The 24,239-nt window shown below is 47.6% G+C and overlaps 2 protein-coding genes across 3 annotated transcripts in view; one reads left to right on the plus strand and one right to left on the minus strand.

Annotated features, from left to right (window-relative positions):
* The window catches only part of HPSE2 (heparanase 2 (inactive)), a 113,425-nt gene extending 103,143 nt beyond the window's left edge, over positions 1 to 10,282 (minus strand). Inside the window, exons 1-2 of the mRNA XM_035133543.3 lie at positions 9,935 to 10,282; positions 8,864 to 9,021 (exon numbers count right to left, since the gene is read on the minus strand). Coding sequence (XP_034989434.1) covers positions 8,864 to 9,021; positions 9,935 to 10,194 — 418 coding nt within the window. The 5' untranslated portion in view covers positions 10,195 to 10,282. The remainder of the gene's footprint in view (positions 1 to 8,863; positions 9,022 to 9,934) is intronic.
* Positions 10,283 to 10,441: 159 nt separating this feature from the next.
* CNNM1 (cyclin and CBS domain divalent metal cation transport mediator 1) overlaps positions 10,442 to 24,239 on the plus strand; it is a 50,809-nt gene continuing 37,011 nt past the window's right edge. The window contains exon 1 of one of the 2 annotated variants that reach the window (XM_035133728.3): positions 10,442 to 10,808. The gene's annotated coding sequence lies outside the window, so the exon portion shown is untranslated. The remainder of the gene's footprint in view (positions 10,809 to 24,239) is intronic. The other variant, XM_088670704.1, reaches the window with a different exon arrangement.

A 24,239-nucleotide genomic window follows, 5' to 3' on the forward strand; every position in this document is an offset into this window, starting at 1 on the left:
CAGGTGAGGGTCAGATGCCTTTTCAATCCCAGCAGGTATATAAGAGGACGACCCAGCCTGCCCAGCAGTAATCTTTATGGGGTGGGGTGCTATCAAAAGATTTAAGATACATCCCCAGCAAATCAGCTGCTAAGATTTGGTGCATACCTAGTCTAGGACACCCTGATCACTAGAAAGGTTAGAAAATGTTATACCAGGGGTCCCCAGACTTACCGGGCTTCGGGCCGGAGAGCAGGGGAGTGTGCGCGCAGCGGGCCGGAGGGCGGGGGAGTGCGCGCCCGTGCGCATGCGCACACGCACACGGTCGGAAAAAATCACTGAAAATCGCTTGTGCGCATGCGTATGGGCCTCCCCCGACCCGGAAGTGCATTGGAAATGACCTCTTCTGGGTCGGGAGAGGCCCATACGCATGCGCACAAAGGATTTTCGGCGATTTTTTGCCGATTTTGAAGATCGCCGCCGCGCGCCGCAAGAGCGGGCGGCGGCAGTGGCCGGCGGGGGTCGTCGCGGGCCGGATTGCGAGGCTAATTGGGCCGCATCCGGCCCGGGGGCCGTAGTCTGGGGACCCTGTGTTATACCATTTCCAGAGCAGTAACCATGCTAATCTGTTGCAGCTATGACAGCAAATTTAGGATGCAAATTTGAAATGGATTTAGACACTCTTGTACAGCAAACCTGCTTCAAAAAACAAAACAAAAGCCTAACGCACACTTTTGTGAGGAGGAAAGTGATACTCTTTTCAGCACCTGCTTAAAACATTGCTGCTTAGACATGCTTATCCAGACACTTAAATAGCGATGCTTTTCAATCTTTTTTTTACTGTTAAATTTAATTATTTTTAAAAGTTTAAATTATTTTTCACTGATGACGTTAAGATTTCTTGTAAACTGCTTGGATATTTTATTACATTCAAAAAGTAAATAGATTCTGTTAAATAAATAAACAAAATACACCAGAAAAGATGTGATAGCAATCCCTTGACACAGCATCATATAACCTCCACACAAGCAGATTGGAATGAATGCTCAATAAACAGTTCATCTAGAAGAGCCCTAAGAGTCTTCTGGCACCTTAAACGTGACATTTGTTCATCTACATTGGGCCACAAGGCTTTTTGTTATTTTTACACCTGTTGCCTGAAAATTGGGAAACAAATGTTAATTATATTAATGGCAGGCAGTGCTCCAGGAAAACAAGCCAACAAAACTATTCCTACTCACAAAAAATATGGTACTTGACATGGTTTAACAATGCTTGATCTGAAGGTGCAGCAGGATTTGCAATGGTGGCCAGGACAATGCAAAGCATTGTACAGAATAGAAGGTGTGCATTTCCCCTTCATACATTTCCACTATTATCTGAAGTGAAGCAGAAGGCATTTCCAGAGCAGCCAGCAACAGACCAATGTTTGCAGAACACAGTCTTTACATCAGGTCAGATGTTGTTGCAAATATGGATCTCCTCGTCACATGCATCCATGCCATGGCCAGCCAATTTGTCTTGAGGGTGTTGCAAGGATCTTTGCCTCCCCTCGCCCACAAAAAAAGAATGGCTCTCTGTAACATTCTACGGGAAGAAGGTCCTGCCTGCAATTCCAAGAGCCTGTGTAGGGGAGCCAGTAAGAACACTGGGCCTGTGGGCAGGAAATCCCCCTCACCACACCTTTCTGATTTACACTGATCCCTGATACACACCACATGTGTCCCCTCCCTCCTTCCCCCATTTGCAATGGTTCTGTTCCACATTTAAGTGATGAAAAGTTAAGACCTGTGGTTACAACTTCTATGAGAAACTTCATTTTGAAGGGCTGCTACATTTCAACTTTATTGCCAGGAGGGGAAAATGGAAGAAACAAAAGGCCGCAGTCACTCAACAGCAAAGAAACCTGGGCGAAGACATTTAATAAGTGTAAGTTCCCTACCACAACTTGTTGAAATATTGACCTTTGGGCTGAGAGAACACTTATTTCTGCAAATGTTTAGTGTGAATCAACCACAGCTCTTGGTCAGAGAAGTTTTATGCTACCGATGAGAAGTTTCACCTTTAGCTTTAAAACTGCAGTGGCTTCAACAAAGCAAGTTTGGGTGGGAAGGAGAGAGGGAGCAGGCAGAATTACCCTATATGTGGGGGGGGGGCTTTTATCCGTGCCTGCAAAGAGAATCTCAGGCTTGCATCACCCCTGCTGACTGAGGTATCAGCATCAAAAGGAACCCATAGGAGGAAAGAAAGGAACTGGGGCTGGAAGCCTCTTGTCCAAGCAGACAAGATCTCTATGAGACATCCTCTCTGTTGCAGACCTACCCGCTGAGGTCTGTCTGGGATTAATTGGCTTCCTCAGTAATGACTTATGGAAAATCTTCAGCTAACAGCCTCCTGGGTCATGCAGCCAAAGAAAGGCTGAAAGGGGTGTGCATGCACGCACGTGGATCTTGTTACTTTCCTTTGGAATTTAAAGTCCGATTCCTCATTTGTTTTTCTCCAGACCAGAGGTTATCGTCTTAATACCAAAGGTGCAGTTCACAAACCAACTCTTGCATAGTCTCTGTTAAAAGGGCACTCATCCTAAAAGTCTATGAACTTAAAATAATATACATTTGCATCTCTAAATTTAGTTTCTAGTGATGCATTTTTTTGGTTTATACTGAGAATCGGCAAGTGTAGATTATGTTGTTCCTTTAAGGCAGTGGTTCTCAAAGAGTGTGACGGGCTATACTGGAATTGCAGGGGAGGATGGCAAATGTGGCAGGAAGATTCAAGGGCAATCAATATTATATTTTGGGAATGATTCATGTTCTTATGTAGCTGCATTGTTTTATACTTTCTGGATGTCTCATGGTCACATTATAAAGTAGAATCTTAGAGTTGGAAGGTACCACAAGGGTCACCTTGTCTAACTTCCTGAAATGAAGGAATCTTTTTGCCCATTGTGGGGCTCAAACAGGGGTCCCATCCCTTCTGTAGATGTTTACTTGGAAGTAAATGCCACTATTACTGAATGAAGCTTATTCCCATGTAAGGAAGAGGCCATAGCTCAGTGGGAAAGTAAAACAGTTAAATTCCCCAGCATCTCCAAATAGAGCTGGGACAGATTCCTGCCTGAAATGATGCAGAGCCACTGCTAATTGTTGTGGGTCTGGGGTCCCCTACGAGGTGCTTGTGGGCACCATGGCATCCTCAGACATTCACTTTGACATGCACCAAGGTTTCCCTGCCTCTCCAAGGTTCTAATTTGTGTAGTTTTTTAATTAAGAGTTGGATTGGTTGGTTTTTTGCCTTTTTGTTGTCAGTGTTTGTGGGGCTTAACTGCTTTTTTGTTGTTGTCTGTGTTCTTTGTTTTGGAGCATGTATGTGTTATGCCGGGTTTTTGGTCAGGGTTGGGTGTGTTCTAAGCATCTGCAGTTCTTCTTCTGTGAAAGTCATTTTGCAGTGTCTGCAACAGTTGCTTAGATTTTGCAGTGTCTGCAACAGTTGCTTAGATTTTGCAAATATGCCTCAGAACTCAAAAAAAGTTGGGTACCAGAAATTATCAGGACGCGGGTGGCGCTGTGGGTTAAGCCACAGAGCCTAGGGCTTGCTGATCAGAAGGTCGGCGGTTTGAATCCCCACGACAGGGTGAGCTCCCATTGCTCGGTCCCAGCTCCTGCCAACCTAGCAGTTCGAAAGTACGTCAAAGTGCAAGTAGATAAATAGTCATGTTGGCCACATGACCCGGAAGCTGTACGCCGGCTCCGTCAGCCAGTAAAGCGAGATGAGCACCGCAGCCCCAGTCGTCTGCGACTGGACCTAACGGTCAAGGGTCCCTTTACCTTTACCTAGGCTTTTTACCAGAAATTATCAGCTAGGTGGACTAATGGTCTGATGTAAACTAAGGTAGCTTCTTACATTTCCTAAATTTCCATAGGATTGTAGCTTTAAACTGAGTAGTTATAACCTGAATATGTCAGTATGTCCCCTCGACACCTCCAATTTTTAATAAAATGTGAGTTCACACCCAGAGGTTGCATTTACCCATCATTAATTAATCCAGAGTTAGCATTTCATCTGTACAGTGAAAGCCAGTGTATCACAGCAATCAAGAGTGTGAGCCAAAATGTCCACACACCAAATCTCAGAGTCAGTGCTTATGCAACAGAAGTCTAGACCAGCCTTCCTCAGCCTGGTGCCTTTCAGATATTCTGAATTGCAGCTAGCATAATCCCTTATCACTGGATCTGCTGGGTAGCGGTGAGGAAAGTGGAGCTCAAAACATCTGGGAAGTTGCAGAAGCTTCAACCAGGTCATCAGTCTAGGCAAGAAGAGAGGCCTAAAACCTTTGATGAATAGAAATATTAAAACTAATTACTGTTTTTCAAAAATAAGCAAGAAAGTTAATTCCCAGAGCAATCTATATAAATAAATATTACAGGCAGATGGACTTTTGAATGTATCTCAAGATAATACTCCTATCCAAATATTACATACTATTAATTTATTGTTAGGGTGATCATTAAGACATTCCTAAGTCAAGAAGGGCACATGGATGGTTTACATCAAAGTCTTCAGCTGCCAGGAATTCCCTTTGATGGGGAGTGGTTCTGATTTAATTGCTTAATTAGCAATTAGTCATTGCAGCTTTCAGCCCTGATGCAAATAATAAATCCCAAGAAAAATGGCCATTCTACATATATTGCTTAGAAGGAAGAAGTTAAGTTGAAATCAGTATTTAGAAGAGGGACATAACGTTCATATAACTGTTCAGGCTTGTGAAATAATAAACTCAACCACTTGGACTTTGCAGCCCAATCCTGTACAACTGTGTTCTTCTTGGGGCTTGATCCTAAATTAAGTCTTTACAAGATTGCAGCACTAAAAGCAGACCTTATGTTACTATTGTGGCACTACTCCAGTGTAGTCTTTTTTGTGGGATCAAGTCAAACTTTACAAACATTATGGGATTTCAGCTCAGTTCACAAATGAAGTGGAAAATTTGAGAGTAAGATCAATGGTTAAATGATAATAAGCAAATATACTTTGCCAGAAAAGCTGCTTCTAACAAACCAAAGGTTAACTGGGAAAACTGGGCATTCATGGAAAACCTTTTCAGCCCTATGTGTTTACCAGCATTTATTTCAGCTGCAGACACAAAGGCTTGACTCTAAGCAGATGCTAAAGTATTGAGCAAGAAGTTTACTACTGTTAAGAAAATGCCCCGTGTCTTCCCTCACTCCCAAGGATCACCCCTGAAACAGGGAGAAAGAAGTACTGTACAGACTGATATTTTCCCCAAATTGTCAGCAAGTGAAGCAGAAGCACCCTGAGCTGAGTAAGTGAAGGAGAGAAAATGTGTGCTGTAAAAGGAGGTGTCTAGAGGTGTTGTGTGAATGTTCTCCTTCATTTCTGATCCAGTTATAAATTCAGTTCCAGCTAACAAAATGAGCAGGAGCTGCTGTAGTTGTGTGTCTGCTGTACAATATATGGTTTCTGTAAGAATTACTGATCTAATGCATAGCCCTTAGTATTCATATACCACTTCTACGGTAAGTTGGTAGTGGTGACAGAGGCTGGCACTAGCGCCATAGCTGCCAAGTTATCCCTTTTTTAAAGGGATTTTCCATTATGCTGAATAGGCTTCCTCGCGAGAAAAGGAAAAACTTGGCAGCTATGACTAGCGCTCTCTCTCTCTCTCTCTCTCTCTCTCTCTCTCTCTCTCTCTCTCACACACACACACACACACACACACACACATATATAGCTTGAATTATTGAGTTCAAGAAGTGGCAAAGGAGTGGGTGGGGAAGGAAGCCATGGGCGGGCTCCTGCTAAGAGAAAAAGCAGAGTCTTGTAACATGGAGCCAGGCCTTTCTAGCATCAGACAGGCCCAAGCCTGCTCCTAAGTTGCTCAGCTTCACCAGAAATGCTGGCATGCATTCCATTTGCCCAGACTAGTGTGATAGAACTGTCGCAGGTTCTTGTAAACCACTAGGCATTAAAAACCAAGCATGCATATTCATCATACATTTAAAGTGCATTATCTCCCACAAATAATCCTGGGAACTGTAGTTTGTTAAGGATGCTGGGAACTGTTACTCTGTGTAGGGTAGACTAAAGTTCCCAGGATTCTTTGGGGGAAATAATGTCCTTTAAATGTAGGATATGTGCGCAGCTCAGATTTTCTGCCTTTAAGTACAGTACTATAGGTATCACCAGAAGTAGGGAGGGGAAACGAGCAGCTTAGCCTCGCACGACCTCATTGGTAGAGTCCAACAGCTGCTTGAAGAAAATGCACTTTTTACATACAAATAGTAATACACTAGAAAGTAAAATAAGGCTGCAGTCCCCAAGCATGCTTAGAGGGAAACTAAACTCCATCAAAATCAACAGGCTCACATCAGAGAAAAGACATTGATGACAACCTGAATGTATATGAAATATACCATACACTATTTTTTTAAAAAATATAGCATGTGGGACAAAGCTCTCCCCATCCCAAAATGCACTTTGCCCCTTCCACACTCTCCCCAATGTTTTTGTGCTCTCTACCCCTTTGCGCTGGTGCCACTAAGGTAAAGTACCCTGGAATTTCTAAAATAAAATTGAAAAAATGAAGGATGAGGGAATATCGTAATCTCAGCCAGAGGATAAAGGTGGGAGAGGTCAGTGCACAAATCACAGCACCAACCATACAATGGATGGCAGGGAAGGATCAGGCAAGGAACCATCTCCATCTACCCTTGTTTCCTTGGGTTACTGTGTCCTACACTATTCTATGTCTCTCTCAACAAGCTGAGCTATCCAGTGAAATTGCCTGTGTTCCTGGGGAAATATGCACTGCTTACTTCTTTGTATGTTATACCCCTTGAACTCAAAGTGTTTTGTCAAATATTCATTCAGCCCCAATTCCATAGTAGAAGGAAAGTTAAATGTACAATTAATTTTGAAATGGTCTAAATATAAAGAAATCATTGTGGAGGGTTTGCCCCACCCCATCTGAGGGGTAGATTTTGGAGGGTTGTGGATAATGGTAGATTTGAGACACCATGTCTTCACTTTGTACGACCAACCTTTGTTGAATAGTAACATGAGGTTTTTGTTTAGATTATTACTTTCCATTTTTTATTTTGATATTTGCATATTCTGGATTTCTGCCTAAATTGAACACTCACAAAGTGTAATTTGTACTTCCATGGTTTGCTTTTAGTTTTGCCCCCTCATTCAGGGGCCTGGTGTAACAACTGGCAGTAAGCAGAGGACAGGCAAACGGCATAATTGATAGCAACCACTTTAGGCTACAATCCTAGACCCGCTTACCTGAGAGTAAGCACCATGGAACCAAGTGGGACTTCTGGGTAAATATAAGTAGGAGTCCACTGTTAAAAGTAAATTAAGCCAGTTCATGGGTAAAGATGATTTCATTGGCCATGCTACCGGTAGCTTAAAAACCTAACATTCCTATTTATAGGCAATGTATCTCCAAATACCAGGTAAACAAGAGGGGGTGGTTTTCTCTTCCCTGCCTTGCAACTGACTGCCTACTGCTGAGGAGAGTGTGGGGATGAGCTGGGTGTCTGGTCTGATTCAGCAAAGCTACTCCTGCATTCTTTTTTTTCTTATAGATTCTTACAGATGGAATCTTCTCCTCTGCCTTTCCCACTAGTCTTCAACTTTTTCAGACCCTCAGCCCATCTTTTACCCAAACATGAATTTGGTGACCCTTAAAAACACACACACCCAAAAGACCACACATTTATCATAAATCAGGATGCAACCTAATGTGGGTCCTGAACCACCAGTTGAAGACCAAATTGCTCTTCTCACATATGGACCTATAGTATAGCAGGCATGTCCAGAGTCCTAATCTGGCCTGCCGGTATAAGTCCTGGGGTAAAATTCTTTGGGGAAAAAAAAAAGCCCAGCAACTTCAAGCCTACAAAAAGCTCAACAACTTTGGTCGCCCTCACGCATGTTCACTTCATCAAATCTGGCCCTCTTTGAAAAAAGTTTGGGCACCCCTGGCCTATAGGGTGACATTCAACTAACCTTTACACAGAGTAGACCCATTAAAATTAACACACCTAGGTTAGTCATGTGTTAATTGATGTCCATCAATTTCAAGTAGTCTATTATGAGTAAAGCTTAGTGAATTGCAACCTGTGGACACAGTTTAGCAACTTTTAGCTCTCTTGCAAAATACACACAGAGCAAAAGGGTTAATGATGTTTGTCTGGCACAAACCTTCCCAATGCACCATCACAAACGCCAGGCTGTGTCATGCAACCATCCCAGCATACATGCCTTGATGTCCTCCACACTCTCTGGAGCCACACCCCAAACATGCTGGCACAGAAGCAGGTGCACATCTGCAAGGACGGTATTGTTTGGGTCTAGGGTAGCAGCCCACCATCACATGAACTGCTTCTTGCATAAGATACCAGGGACCAAATTATCGGACCCTCACTGCCACCCCGCTTGGGAGCCTTAGGCATCTTTACCATCCTACCAAACAGCACAGGAGGGCTTTTAATCACAAGTCAGCTGTAAATGTGTGAGTTGGGCTCAGTCACTGCTGGCAGCAAAAAGACCCTAATAAGCAGAGCGCTTTACTTTGGCCCCAGTTTACTAGGGCCACCTTCTTATCATTATCACCAGCTCGACGTGATAAGCCTCCTTTCCCCCATAAGAAGAGCCTGCCTCTCCTCCCCATCGCCCAATCACTGATAATAGAAGGGTTTTGCCGGGATCTGCAGTGAGCATTCTTCCTCTGTCTCTGGGATCGCATCCCCCCGCATCCGTCCTGTCCAGGGAATCGCGGGATCGCCGCCTAGCCCCTTTCCCCGCCGCTGCCATCTCCCCGGCCTGGCCCCTGCCTGCGCTTCCGCAGCCTCACCGTCCTCGTAGTTCTTGAGGTAGTAGTCGGGTCCGGGTCCGCCTCGGCTCTTGGCAGGGTTCTTCACGTTCTGGAACTGCAAGAAGTCGGTCCTCTTGCCGGCGAAGCGTAGGAAGGCGGGCGCCAGGCCACGGGCCAGGGTCACCAGACGCCGGGAGCTGCGCGGACAAGGAGCTGCGTGAGAGAGGACTGATCCTGGGCAGCCCAGGGCCCGACCGGAGAGGCAAGCCGCGCTCGGAGCGCCGCCATCGCGCCTCCCGGTGCACACCGAGGGCGCCGCTAGCCCGTCAGGCCGTCAAAGGCCCCGAAGGGAAAGAGGAGGCTGCCAGGAGAAGCAAAGGAGGGCTGCGCTCCCACACTGGCTGCCGTCGCCAAGGGGCCGGAAAGCCACCCTTCGCCCCACGGAAGACCGCCCAAGGGAACGACGGGGCATCTTCCCCCAGCCCTCCAGAGGCAGCCGGGAGAGATGCGGCTGAGAAAGGATACCTGGAGCTTGCGCTCTCCCGACGGGCAGGGACGCGACCCTGGGACGCCCCTCTCCCTCTTTCCCTGCGGACCAGCTGGAGGGCAAGTCCGCCCCGTCGTGGGCATCGGCGCGGGCTCTCTGTAGGGATTCCTTTGTACTCTTTCCCATCAGGGCCCTGTTAATCGCGTGGGGAAGCGATTCTCCTGACCCAAGAAGCCCTGGAGTGACCGCCCCCGGGGACATCGACGGTTATCAGCTTCAGATTCGCCATTTCGGGGCTGAAACCCGCTCCAGAACCGGGCGCGGACGGTGGGGGGGGGGCTAAGGCAAGCAGCAGCATTTCTCTCCCCCCACCCCTCCAGCCAGCCTTTCCGAGATGCTTTCTCCATTGCAAACATGTGCATCTTAATAGGAACCATGGCCCGGCCTCCTCCTCCCGTCCCAGCCGCGGCTCGGCGAGGCCGTGGAGGGGGGACGCGCGGAGCGCAAAGGGCGCGCTGGGGTAGCGCGCGGCAGGGCTGAAGGGGGCGCCGAGGCGGGCTGGCAGAAGGGGAGCGAGTCCGTGGGGTGTGGAGCACCGGGGAGCCGCTGCCGCCCCTCCTTACCTGAGGAAGTCCAGCCAGCCGTCGTGGAGGATGGAGGGATCCAGCTGCAGCGAGAGGAAGTTCTCGCTGGTGACGCGGAGGGGGCTCCTGGCGCTCACGTCCAGGAGGATGAGCGTCCGGCCCGGGGCGCCCTGCGGGCCAGTCCCGGCGGGAAGGCGCCTCACCCCGGCCTGCGAGGGGAGCGAGAGGTGAGCCAGCAGCGCTAGTCCAGGGGCCAAGAGGGCCAGGAAGCCGGGAGGGCCAGCGCTAGGGCAGGGCATGCTGGGCCGAGGCCGAGGGGGCTCCCCGAATTAAGTCCCGCGCCGGGCACAGCCAGTCGCGGGCGGCTAATTGTCCGGAGTGCAAAGCGTGGGGGCGAAGCTGCCTTTTTCCCCCTGCCCCCCTCCCTCCCTCCCCCCCAATGTTTTGGTGCTGGTGGGAGAGGGGAGCTCACGCCCCTGACCAGCCTTCCCCGGGGCCGGTGCCAAGACGCCTTGTTCGCCAGCGCCGCCCCTGGAAGAGCCGCCGCCTGCGGACATTTTCGCTCGCGCAAAGGTAAAGGGGAGTCGCTCCGGGGTTAACCCTCTCGGCACGGGTTCCCCGAGGGGCCAGGCCAGCTCCCTGAGGGAGCCTGCGCGCATCCGGAGGGAGGGGGAAGGGGGAGATGGGGAGGGGATTGGCCTCCCCCCCCTCCGCGCGCGCACCGGGCTTCCTTCTCTACAGCTGCCGCGTAGGAGGCCTCCCGTCGCCGTTGCTAACAGTCTCGCTACAAAAAGGTGGTTTGGCAAGAGCAGTCCCAACCGGAGGCGAATAACAGGAACCCCCTAACCGTCGTTGCCTCGTCTCTCCCCAGCCTCGACGCGGAAACCTTGCCCAAGAGTAGCCCGAGAGATGGGTAGGTAAGCAGGGGTCTCTCCGTTCACACAATCTTTTCCGCCGGCCTTTGGCTCTGGAGTATGGACAGTCAAAAATCTGGGGGCTGGAGGGGGGAGCAGGGGTGCCCAGCAGCTCCACCCCCACCCCACCCTACCCCACTGCCAGCCTCTGCCTTAGGTAATGAGACTGGCGAGGACGAAAGGAGGAAGTCCCGGCGCTCCCGGGAGAAGAAAAGGGGAAAAGAATCCGAACCCGGACGCAGCGCGGGTGAGTCGTTCCCGGGAGGCTGGTTTTCTTCTATGGGTAACCCGGCATCTCCCCGACGGGAGAAGAGATCTCGCTCCCTTCTGCTACGTTTTCGGTGGAGGGGCCTTACCCCGGCCAAGGGAATTTCCCCCACCCACCCCGCAACGGAGCAGGGATCCTGTGACCCTCCAGATGTTGTAGGACTCCAACTCCCACCGCTCCTTACCGCTAGACACGCTGGCCAGGGCTAATGGGCGCTGGAGGGGTGGGGAGACAGGTTCTCCAACAGTTTGCTTAGGGATGAGCCAGAGGGCAAGCGAGAGGCGCTTCCTTTTGAAACAGAGGGTTTTTTTGCATTTGCAGGGTGGGGGCCTAAGAGAGAGGGGGTGTCACAGGCCCATTTATTAATCCAGCTGAAACCCCTATTTGACTGAAGGGTGCTTCCCTTCCCCCCCCCCTCACTCTAACTACACGCGGCGTCTTCACTTGGGCTGTTTTCGCGCCCTGTTTCTGAGTGAAAGCCCCCCAGTTCAACACCGCGGAAGTGACTTGCGAGTAAACGTGCCCGAAGTTGCAGGAATGCGATCCCGTGCCTCGTACTGAGGTGGAAACCGAGTCCAGAAAGGGAGACTTTACTGCCAAAGAAATGCATATTACTCGAGCATTTGGCCAACAGCTGATCGGTTGCCCTGGACCGCGCGCCGCAGGATTTGTCCCGGCTTGGAACTGCTTAGTCCCAGAGTGCGTAATATATATTTTAAGCAGAGTAACCCATTTAAGCAATACAATCCTTCTTTATGTCTGAGTCTCGTTCCTTTCCTGGAAAGGAAAACCCGGGTAACAAAAGGGATGCAGAACAGAAACACACACAGCCCATCCGCCTCCAACTCTTCAGTTGACTTAGTGAGAGCGCTAAAGGCCAGGTCGGTTTGGCAAGAAGACCGGCTCGATTTAATGCCTCCCGGGAGTTGCTGTTTCTCGGTTTAGTCCGTCACATTTCTTCTGTAGTCAGCCTTGCGGACCTCGATATATTGGAGCCCTGCTATGGAGACCGAGCGATCTCCAAGCCTAGTTTTAAACATTTATAGGGGAGGGTTAGCCTCAGTCCTCCTCTGGGTTTCCTTGGTATGCGAAGAACTCCCAGATGGTGTGTCCAACTGGCTCTTTGCACTTTCCCGGTGCTTGAAAACAAGCTTCACTAGGAGCATTGTAGGTGTGTGTGCACGCTGGAAATAATAGTTGTTGTTGTTTTACACTGCAGAGGGTTTTTATTTAAGTCGTAAGATTCTCTGGTTGTGAATGAAATCTCCGGGAGTTTCGGATCTCACCCCGGCCGTGCCGGATTCTGCGCCTCCTAATTTGGAAGTGATCCCTTTGAGGCTTACACTTCCAAGTAAGTGCGTGTAAGATCGCGGCCCCATAAGGCTTTTGAGCAAAGCTGCCCGCGGTTTTTGTATCGCCTTTATCCCACCGCAGAAATAGCCACACATGGGCAACTTGCCCTTGATCTCAGGAGAGCGACCTTCTCATGAAATCAGAATGTCTCCAATTGATCTAAGTCCTGCTTGTACGAACATTTCTCTCGGGATGTGCGAGCTGTGGGTGCAACTCTGCCTTCGGAGATGCCCAGTTGGACTTGGGGTTGGGGGAAACGGCTTTGAGCTTTAAAAGGTTTAGGGTGGTAGAGGTGCTGCGTAAAATTACTGTTTGGAATCACGAAGATGGAAGAACTTAGACCTGGCACTGTGTTGCTGACAAAAGACTACCGGAGAAATAGATTATCTTGGGGCGGGGGAATTAGGCTGGGCCCTTGGTTTGCAAGAAAATAACGGAGGACATGGACAATTTCCTCTCCTCGTTCACGAGTATTTATGCTCAAGTTGACACTACTGAAGAACTTTCCAAATTCACAACAGTAGCCTGAGGGGGTCATCGAGCCCAGTAGCCTGTCTTTGACAGTGTCCAGAGCCAGATGCGCCAGGAAGCGCTTTCAAAGGAGGGGGCGGTGAGAGGAGGGGGGTATTCCCATCACGGCTAGCCTCTGTAAATGTAAGCAATATCAGAAGTGCTACGCATACATTCATATTAAAGGGCATCAGACCCAAATAAAAATTATAAAGTGGTTCCTTTCAAGGCACGGCTTACCTGGGAAACTCTCTTTTAAAGAACCATGCGAACTGTAGTTTGCCAAGGGTGCTGGGAACTGTAGCTCTGTGGGTGGGGTGGGGGGATAAACTACAGGACTCTTGCAGAATGGGTTTTTAGTATGGCCTGCACGCAGCCTGAACCACTGTTTTACGTCCAGTAAGCCTGATGCCCTGTAATATAAATACATAAGTACATTTAACATAGGAATTATCAGGAAATTCCTTTGAGATACTCTAATGTTTAAGGCAAGGGGTACCTAATATCTCACGTTTCCATAGGCTAAAACTGGGCCTTGCGAGAAGCAACGATCAGATCTGTTTCAAGCTTGCTGCCTTCGGATATAAATGCGGCAGTTTCCTTTCAGGATTCCTGGTTCTGTGCGGTTCAGACACATCCTTCCTTTGTTCTCTTCTTTTCTTCAAAGATGAAGTGTTTAAATCTTTGCTTGTTCCAAAATAATTCTGATTGAGCTTCTCTTTACTCCCTTAAAATCAACTGGGAGAGCAGAAATATACTATTCAGGGCTCCAGGCGGAATGGTATGAAGGTGATCTTCGTTTCAACGGCCCCTTTGCTATTCTGTACTAAGAAAGACCCATTGTACATTAGATAACCCGGCCGTCGTGCATCCGACGAAATGACGCACAGGAAAGCAAATGCCACTCTCAAGTCTTGTCCTCTTCAAGGAAAGGACGGGGCTCTTTGTTGTTTCCGCTGCAGTAGACTTAACGCACTACCCGCGCTCGGAAGTCTAACATCACGATGTTTATTCTTTGGGCTGGGGAGCTAATCGACATTTCGACGGATGATCTCCCCAGAATGGTGGCTCCTGGCTGTTGTTGTTTCAAGGGGCGATTGTGGCCGCGTGTTTATTCAGAAGGAAGTACCACTGTTTTCAGTGGGGCTCTCATCTGCCACCTCAGTCAGGTTCCCATTCCACTTGTTGGGGAACAAAGGTGTGCTAGGCGCTGCGATCCTAAGCACATTTTCCATAGGAAGAAAAACAAGATGATTTTTTTAAGGACTGGGATGAAATGCTGGATAACATCTCCACACTCACAGGGTGTATAAAGCTGCATAAATACACATTTATGCATAAATACATTTATGCAGAGCTTTATACACAGGGTGTATAAAGCTCTGCATAAATGCAATTGCTTCCCCAACCCTCAAGACCTTGTGTAAAACCTACTGAAATCAACGACGCCTTGCCTTCATTTTTAGATTTTTATTATGTTCTTTGGCCATCTCTCCTCCTCCCAAGTAGCATTAAATCCCATCTGCTGTTTCGTTGCTTGCGTTCCTTAGCACCTAGGGCGACTGGTCTTTGCAGTGCAAGCCCATACGTGTCTACTCAGAAGTAAGCACCATTGATGTCAACGGGACTTACTTCCAGGTACCAGATAAAACCACCGCCTCAGTCTGGATTTAGATGATTTAGTTGGTTTAAATGACCTGATAACCTGCAAATCTTGTCACATTCTTACTTCCTTTTTCAGGCCATTAATGAATAGCCTACATATTTTTTGGCACCGTTCATGCCTGACTAGTCTTGGCTTCCTATATTTTATCCAGCTGGGGAATCCAGAAAAATTCGTGCTCCCTTCGTGTCATGATTTTTAGGTGCTTTCCTAGGGTTTTGTTTGTTTGATTTTTTTTCCTGCTTTGCTTTTCATGAGGAACGGAGTTAACGGGGTGCTTTTGAACAGCTTGAGGATCAACAAAGTCTCTTATCCATTTTTTATGACACTGTTATGGGAGGGGGAATAATTACAGTGCAATGCTAGTCTAGACGTATCTAATCAGAAGTCCCAGGCCATTGAGCTCAATGGGCAGGCGGGTATAGGACAGAAGTCTTATGAATCCTAAATGAAATTTATTTGTTTGGGTGATCCGTGAGGAATCTCCCTGGCCCCCGTTTACTCAGTCTGGACTCTCCAGTTTGTGATTCACGGCCTCAGAATTCGGAATTTGTCATTCATTATTTTGATATTTCTCTAACTGGTAACACATGCTCCAAGCCCAAAACCTCTAAGTAGAGGAATATATAAAAATAGTAATAAACTGCAAATTGGGAAGTCAGGATTTAACCCCCTATAATGGGATGTTGCAAACTGAGTCGATGGCATTTCCAAATGAGATGTTGCAGACATAAATATCGAGGGTGGAGTGGGTGTCTGGAAACCTGGGTTTTGTTTTGTTTTTTAAAAACGTATTTTCGCATGGACAGATGTTTAGCAGAGGGACTAAGTGCTGACGTTGGCTGCTTTGCAAATGAGGTTGGAGTCTCCAGGAAAACCCTGGAAAGCAGAATCCTGAATTCCCAGCCTAACCCCTCGCTGGAATCATGAGATCCCGCATAAGGGCATTTCCACCGAGTTTATAGTCAGGCAAAATCCCCAGTGGGTGTGGGACTGGGCAGCAAGGGTTGCCAGCGGGCAGGCTGATGAATCTAAGCTGAATCTCCTCAGCCATTGTTCGAGGTGAAAGAAAAGGATAGCAAGGAGCTTAGGTCTTTCTCCCAAATACCCTCCTTTGTCGTACCCGCAGAGGTGCCCTCGCCCTATCCATCCCTAATGGAATCCTCGCCGAAAGCAGCCATGATTGCCAAGAGAACTAGCCGGCAGGGGGCGCACTGCACGGAGCCTTTGGCTTTCCGAAGGCCTTTTAGTACCAAACAGACGGCAACCAAGAGCTTGATGATGTTCAACGAGCGCCTCCTGGCGGCCGAAAGCCTGATGCGTTGCCATTTAGAGCGTAAACTTGGAATACTTAGCATTCCGGTCCAACCTTCGGGGCGCCCCTTCTGCAGGGCTGGAAAGGGGAGAGAAGACCCGTCAAACAATGCTGCTCTAACCGAAGTATCTGAAGAAGTGTGCATGCACACGAAAGCTCATACCAAAATAAAAACTTAGTTGGTCTTTAAGGTGCTACTGAAGGAATTTTTCAATTTTGTTTCGACTCAGACCAACACGGCTACCTACCTGTAACTGCTCTAACCGAGACACTCTGGCCTTGGCCAGCTACGTTTTTAAAAGGCGGGGGCACAATTTAGATTGGTCGAAAAAGAAAATCTCCAAATAGCAGGTGCCTGGCTTCGCTGGGTAAGCCCAGCTGATTCCTTGCTTGGTTCAAGGAAGCGCCATCTCTTGATTTCTCTGTTCACAAGGACGGCGCAAGAAGACACCACGCTGCCCTACGCCAAGCAGCAAAATGGCACACACGTACAGCCAGGCCAGCCAAGTAATTTGGGCATCCGGGACAGAAATACCTTTCCGTTTCCCTGGCAGCAGAGATACAATTATCCTTAAGTTAGTTAAATTTGCTGCCCTTCCATGACACCCAGTTTCAGCTGCCTAAGGCTGGCCCCGCGTTAAAGACTCCGCGGTAAAGCGCCGCGTTTGGTGCGATGTGAAAAAGAGGAATAGGTACTACCACTATCGTGTGTGAACTAGCCCCATCCCGCTGCGTTTACATTCTCAGAAACTGCCAAGGGAAATCCGTCCCCGTTGTATAACCGCAGGGCACCGGATTCCTGGAAGGTAGCCTGCCGTCCTTGAGACAAGGGAGTAACCGAATGCGCGACAGGGTAACAACCCCCCTTGGCACATTCCTTCAATAAAACTTCATTTTATTGCATTTATAATCCTCTTTTTTCTCCAAGGAGCTCAAGGTGGCGTACATGGTTCTTCTCCCCCTCCTCATTTAATCCCCACAACAACCCTGTGAGGTAGGTTAGGAAGAAAGGCAGTGACTGACCCAAGGTTCATGACCAAATGGGGGTTTGAACCCTGGTCTCTCAGGTCCTAGCCAGCACTCTAACCACTGTACAACACTGCCTCCCAAACGATCACCGTCCTGCGTTTGAGGATGATACGAATACCGGATAGCCAGTTTTCACACCCGTCAAGATCAATTGGGGGGGGGGGGCTTTTCCATCGGGAATGATCTAAAAGCCTGTGGTAGAGGTTGCTGGACCAAAGCTCCGCAGGTCGTGCTGGCTGGATCTGATGGGGCTAAACGATTGCTCTTTGCCCTTCTGCCTGCAAAAGCCCAGACTTAGAACTGTCTTTTCTAAGCCTCACCTACTGCTCCCTCCGTTAACTTGGGCATGTGGCCTATACAGTCGGGTTTTTAGGGGGGGATCTTGGGAAACTGAACAAAAGTTTGGGTATGGGGGGCGCGAAATACCGGAGTTTGACCCGAACTCTATAGGTCTCTTGCCCCTTCTCCCGTCTGCCCCCCCCCTTCCGCCGCAGAGACCCTCGTGGGGACTCAAATCGAATCGACTTTAGCAACTTTAGACAGCTCGATTTGTCTGAAATCTCTCAACTTAGCAGCGCTCGGGAGATCTATTACTGGGCCAGGAAAACAGCATGAAATCCCATTTCCAACGGGATTGACTTTGCAGAGAGAATCAGGCGCACAGCGGAGCAGAAACAATTAACGCGCGCCTCGAATCCGACGGGCCGATTTCACGCTTCGAATTGGAGGAGGGAGCGCAAAAACTTGCCGGCGGATATTGCGGGAAAGAATCGGAGAACCACGGGCCTAGGGAAGCCGAGCAAGGGGGACACAATAAGTCATCGGGGGCCCCAAGCCTGAGAGCGACGGGGATGGGAACCCGGCAGCAAACGTGGACTCGGAAACCCGAAGACACTTCCTGGGACTCAGACAGAACCTCCCGGTCATTGGCCGCTGGTAGAGCGAACCGGAGGAGCTGGTGTCCTTTCACGGACTTTGGATGCTCCGTCGAAGAGCATTTTTAGTCAATGGCTCCAGAAAGGGAAGGGAAGAAGTGGCTAATCCGCTGCCGGAATCGAGCCGGCCAGAACATATGCTTATCTTCCCCGAGAAGCAATTCGGTAGAATTAAGCCGGGTGCTATGGAGGCAACATTCAGCCACACAATCCGCCTTGAAACTGGGGGAGGGGGTTGTAGAGACGTGGAAGGATCAAGGTGTGCAGGAAGACTTGAAGTCCGCGGCGTTGACAGCGGAGTCGCCCTTGGAACCCCGACGGGAAGCGGCGGCGGGAACTTGTGGGCTTCTCCCCACTCCGATGGCCAAGCAAACTGGGTGAGGGAGACACGCCCCCAAACAAATGCTCTCTTGGGTCTCCTTGGCTCCTCCATCCGCAAAACAGCGCCCGATCCCCGATGGCATCGACTACGTTACCCGCTGACTAGCTGCCCAGAGACTCAAAGGGTCTCTTCCTCCACCCAGTGGAGTGGCGTCGAGAGAGTCCTACAACCTCCCCTCCCCGGGAATTCCCACTGCCGGGCTAGTTTCCAAAAGAAAGTGGGGTTTCGTTTGCACTCCCTTCATTCAGACAATAGCAATGTTATTGCAAATCATCGGTTATGTTGCAAGGATTTTGGAAATCCAGCGTGGCTGGGATTTAGCTGCGTAACGGAGTGAGTTTCTGCGGGGGGGATCCCCTATTTGTTATGCAGATTACCTTTTTCGACCTTATCTATTTTGATCTGGCCGTTCTAGTCTCTTCCCAAGGTCCCACTGTAGAATTCGGAAACCCACTAGCAGCACCATCCTAACCATGTCCACGCAGAATTATGTCCCACTGAATCCCATAGGGCAGCGGGGGTTTTACTGCAACCTAAAACCTCCAGGGAAAGATCTCGGGATTCTCCTCCCCGCACCCCATCGAAACTCTTGTAAAACATAAATCTGAAAGCTAAAAAGATTGATTGATTCGTTTAATTTCTTTGCCCTTGTTTTGGATTTGCCCCCGTTTTGGATTTTGCCCTTCTTTCTGGATTGTAGGACGCTTTGAAAGGCTTGCGAGGGAAAGGCCGGATAGAAATGACTTAAATAGGTTAAGGAATGAGCAGCGGAGAATCTCCTAGGGATTCTCCGCAGTTCTTTCTCTTGTGGAAAGGATGCGCAGCGCTAAGCGCACGTCTTCTCTTTCCCCCCTTTTCTTGTTTTAACTAAAGGAAAAGCAGCTTGGCAAAGAGGAGCACAACGGGACTTTCTATCTTACCACTCTTTCTGCTTCCCCCACCACGTCGGGAGACCCCCACTATCTCCTCACCCTCCACCCGTGGCCTATAGGAATCAATCCAGCAAGGGATGGCACTGGATTTTAGCATACAAAACGTTTTATTTATGATTATCACCCTCATCATCATTAATGTGTGCATCATCATCGTTGTTGATTAATTCACAGTAAACCTGTCATTAGCTCTTGACTGAAACTGTCAATTGTTATTTTACATGCCCTGAACGATTGTATTAATTAAAATGCCCCCAATATGTTCTCTCTCTGTTGAGTTGCTGGGTTTAAACAAAAACAAAAGAGTGGATTGATTAACCTGTTGAAACCTTGGAGCATGATCCAGCGAAAGCAAAGCACTTTTGTGTCCCATTTATTTATATGGGGGCGTGCAATTTTCTCCCAAGGGACTCAAAACATTGCTTTACTTTCAGTGGATCGTGCCCAAGATTTACAATTATTTGATGGATTTATGACAATTCTTGGATGCAGATTAACATTTGTACAGTCCTCCTTTCTCCCTTCCCCCAAGAGGCATAAGGTAGATTCTGAATGTCTCTCCTTTTGCTTCCTATACGCACTCTAAACACATTCACCTAAAAGAAGTCCCACTAAAATAAATGAGGCTGGCATATTAGTCTTGTCCTAAAAACGTAGCTATCCACTTGGAACTATACACTACTGATTTCAGAGCCCTTTAAATTTTCAGGGAAAATATACATACCCCAATTATATGCCTGCTTACTTCAAAATAAGTGTACTTATATTTAATAGGAGTCCTATAGAGCTCTTGATAATTACTTCCTAGTTGGGCTCCGTGGATCACACGTTTGCAGCACAATCCTATAAACATGCCTATTGAGCAAGTTTCAACTGAATGGGACTTATTTCCTCAAATTTGCTAATGATTGCAGTCTTTAAAAAAAAAAGCAGGTATGGAAATCATGTATTTCTGATTTTTACCGCACTATACTTACGTTAAAATATTGCCTATAAGGAGCACATGGGGGTTTGTTTTTAAACAGGCTTTTCACTAAGATTGACTGAGATGAACCATGTATGATGATGAACTAAGGAAAGTAAGTACAATTACTCCATCCCATCATACTCTTACCTTGTGAGGTATGGGCCTGACTTCAAGAAATCCAAGTTCTAACCAAACTGATTTACAAAATGAAAGGCACGATCTAGATCTAGTCAACATTTAGAACAGCCACAGTGCAACCCTAGACATGTCTACTCAGAAGTAAGGCTCACTGAATTCAGTTGGACTTCCTCCTAGGTAAGTATGTATGGGATTGCAGTCTCAAGTGCATTATTAGATCTTTCATGTTGAAATAAATGAACCTTCAAAGTGCTTAGCTTTGCTGGAATCGTGCCCAATATGATTACACGATTTGTGCCTGAAATTGCAAGTTTGTCTGATTATAATTTCCCACCATAGATTTCCCCCTTCACCCCAGTCTAGCCTTACTGTGAGGTACAAGTTAATTCAGAGACTGTGGAATTGGGTGCTCAGACATGACTGGGTGAGGCTGGAGCAAAGTGTTGCTTGGGGGGGGGCAGATTTACAGAAAGCAGATGATGTAAGTAAACCCTGCACATTATAAACTTAAAGTAACCACCAGGCCTGTGGGCTTCTTCCCCAGTGGAGTATCCAGCCCAGCCTTTGATGAAGTGACGCTCCCTCACAGCCCAGCTCTGCTTCAGATATTGTTTCAAACAGACTGATGAAGTCCTTTTTGCCTCATTTAAGATAAATAGAGAATGTTGGGGGGAAAGTGTCTTCCCCTATTTCTTTTCTTCCTTGTATGAAAGCCAGGCCGGGTGAAGGGGGAGGAGGGCAGGGCCAGGCTGAGATGTGGCGTCAGATCATGCAGAATCTCAGAGAACCCAGCCTTGCACTGGCCTCTTCAGGGAAGGAAATTTAAATTAACTGCAGCAGTTGGTGTGTATTTGTGTGTTTGTACTGGAGTTGGGGAAAACCTTTGCATGGAACCTGGTTCCCAAGGCTCCAATGGAATAAGAGGAACCCTCTGCGCTAGCAGACCTTCCTGGCAAAGTTTTGATGCTGCTTTGCCTGACAACAGCCTTGCTCAGGATGCAACAAACTAGGAGATAGGTAACACAAAGAAGCTCATGGTTCAGCATCACAGAGCAAAAGATACCATAGAAAAAGGGGTATCTCTTTTTTGTGGCCATCAGCTCTGCTGACACTGATGCACAGTGGAATCAAAGGGACTATTATGTGTAATGATCAGGTGGTATTTATTTCACAAGATTTATATACCACTTAATCAAATAATAATAATCCCTAAGTGGCTTACATATAATATTCATTAACACTGTAATAAAAGCAGACTTTGAAACTGTAAACATAACGATTGATGAAAATAGAGATAAATCAATTGGGGGCGGGGGGAATGCATCTAATTGAAACTGAAAAATAAATGCACCTAATCAAATTACATGTCTGGGAAGGTTTGCCGAAACAGAAAAGTTTTTAGCAGTAGTCGAAAACAGAACAGCAAAGATGCCTACCTAATATCTATAGATCAGCTGATGTCACAGTAAAAAAAAAAATCAATTTCTCACAAGAGTGGAACAAATATTTTGCAGTCCTTGTAAAAGTGCCACTTCTGCAGACTGAAGCAGTCAAGTGGGCACATCCAGGGTAAGGTGAGGGTCATAGCTGTACGGTAGTAGTAACAGCTTATTTGGTTTACTCTTGGCAGGGACTCAGCTATTTTAAACGTACTATTTCAAATTATGCCAACATTTTGTCAAAAGAGGGATACTGTACTTCTTTGAGGACAGAAAGCTAGGAAGGTGAGGATACTGGGGAAAACATGGCAGCCTGGGTCTTCAACAGCAACCAACAGAGAGCTTGCTGAATATGGATGTAAGTGGTTCACAGTGAAGAAGAGGTACATAATTTGGAGCAGATTCTGCCTATGTTGGCAGAATGCACTGAGAAAGAGAAGTATTCATCTTCCAGGCAGAAAAGGAACCCCTACCAAGAATTTAAGTTGAAATGCGTGTGACTCAGGAATCACTGATGATCAAGGCATTTTTCCACTTCTTCCTGAGTTGTGCTTTCTTTCTTGTTTTGAACTGATGATGGAAGGTAATAGATTGGCTCTGATACAGATGCAACCCTTTCTTGCCATCCCCCAGGGGAGAAAGTATAGCTGTATAGCTGCCCAAGAGTCCTAAGGCAAGCTCTCCTACCTAGCTTGCCGACCTACCAAGCTCCTACCTACCTACCTACCTGCTGTGATGCTCAAGCTGAACCCCTTTGACCACTAGTGGTCCATGAGCTCCATTCAGATAGTCTCTTAACAGGTTGTAGAACAGATGAGAACATCTGAACTCAGTAGCAGTCATGTGATAGGGCAGTGCCATGGTGTGGAGTTGGGGCCAAATGGTGGTGAGCTTAGGGCAGCCTGGGTGCACCATTGGAAACAACCTGGCACTTCCATCAGTATGCCCTTGCTGCTCCCTGTACCATCTGGGTAAGTGGCAGCAGCACTGTTCTAACATGTCAGCTGTTCCTGTTTGTACCTGGGTGTACAGTTGATTTCTTTTTTTTCTGACAATGATTAAGGTTAGCTTGACTGGGGCCAGAATGTCAAACAGGTTAACAGGGCCCTAATCTGTACATTGCAGATGAATAAAGGTCTCACAAGGGCCAGGAGGATGCCAAAGTGGAAGTCTTGTCCATACAAAAAGAACAAAAAGGAACACAAACTTTGGCAAAAAATAATAGCAGTGTAAGCAGAGAATAATACAGTCATACATCATGTTGCGTCCATTGCGGGTAGCGTTTTTCCAGGTTACGAACGTGGCGGATCCGGAAGTGCTTACTTCCGGGTTTCGCCACGTGCGCATGCACAGAAGCATTCTGCGCACCTCGCGCATGAGTGCTCTATTGCGCTTTCACGCATGCGCAAAAGCACTGCTCAGGTTGCGGACTTTTCGGGGTGCTTTCGAACTGCTAGGTGGGCAGGAGCTGGGACCGAACAATGGGAGCTCACCCCTTCGAGGGGATTTGAACTGCCAATCTTCCTATCAGCAAGCCCTAGGCTCAGTGGTTTATACCACAGTGCCACCTGCATCCCTAGCTTAATGTACAGTATGTCCCCCCAAAAAACTGATGGAAAGTATTACTAAAGATAAAATTACCAAGCATATAGAAGAAAAAGCCTTGCTGCAGCAAAGCCTGCATGACTTCTGCAAGGACTAGTCCTGTCTCATGACCAAGTAAAGTTATTTGAGAGTGTCAACAAGCATATAGAGGTGATCCAGAAGAGGAGAGGTTCTGTTGTTGATCACAAATTGATTAAGTTGCAGGAAGCAAACAGAAGGAATAAATGGATAGTTCTCCAAATGGAGATATGTAGACTGTAGTGTCCCCTTAGGATCAGAACTAGGGGCTCTGCTTTTTAACTTGTTCATAAATGACTTAGTGTAACAGGTGAGCAGCAAGGAGGGGAAGTTTGCTGATGACACTACATAGTTCAGGGTCGTTAAGCAGTGCTGTAGCTGGAGGAGGGGCGGTATAGAGGCTCCCAGCCTGTGTCTTTGACCCAGGTGAAATAAAGCCTAGTTTCACCCCTGCATTAAAACAAAAAGAGAATGTAAAGTACTCTAAAAGGACCTCACCAAACTGAATGGAATGGCAACTGCAATTCAGTGTAAACAACTGTAAAGTGATGCATGTCAGAGCAAACAAATCTTAATTTCACATATATGTTCATGGGATCTGGTGCTAACTGACCAGGAACAAGACCCTGGGTTCATAGCAGATAGCTTGATGAAGACATCAACCCAGTTGTGCAGCAGCTGTGAAACAAGCAAATTCCAGGCTAGGGATCATTAAGAAAGGAACTGAAAATAAAACTGCAGATATACTGTAGTTATAAAAAAATCTATGTTGCAATCTCATTTAGAGTATTGTGTACATATCGTAAAGATCAAGGGGATGCAGTGACTCTCCCATGAGGAAAAGATGCAGCACTTGGGAGTTTAGGGGGGGGGAGG

The sequence above is a fragment of the Zootoca vivipara genome, chromosome 5 (genome assembly GCF_965207765.1).
Source record: "Zootoca vivipara chromosome 5, rZooViv2.hap1.1, whole genome shotgun sequence".
Taxonomy (NCBI): domain Eukaryota; kingdom Metazoa; phylum Chordata; class Lepidosauria; order Squamata; family Lacertidae; genus Zootoca; species Zootoca vivipara.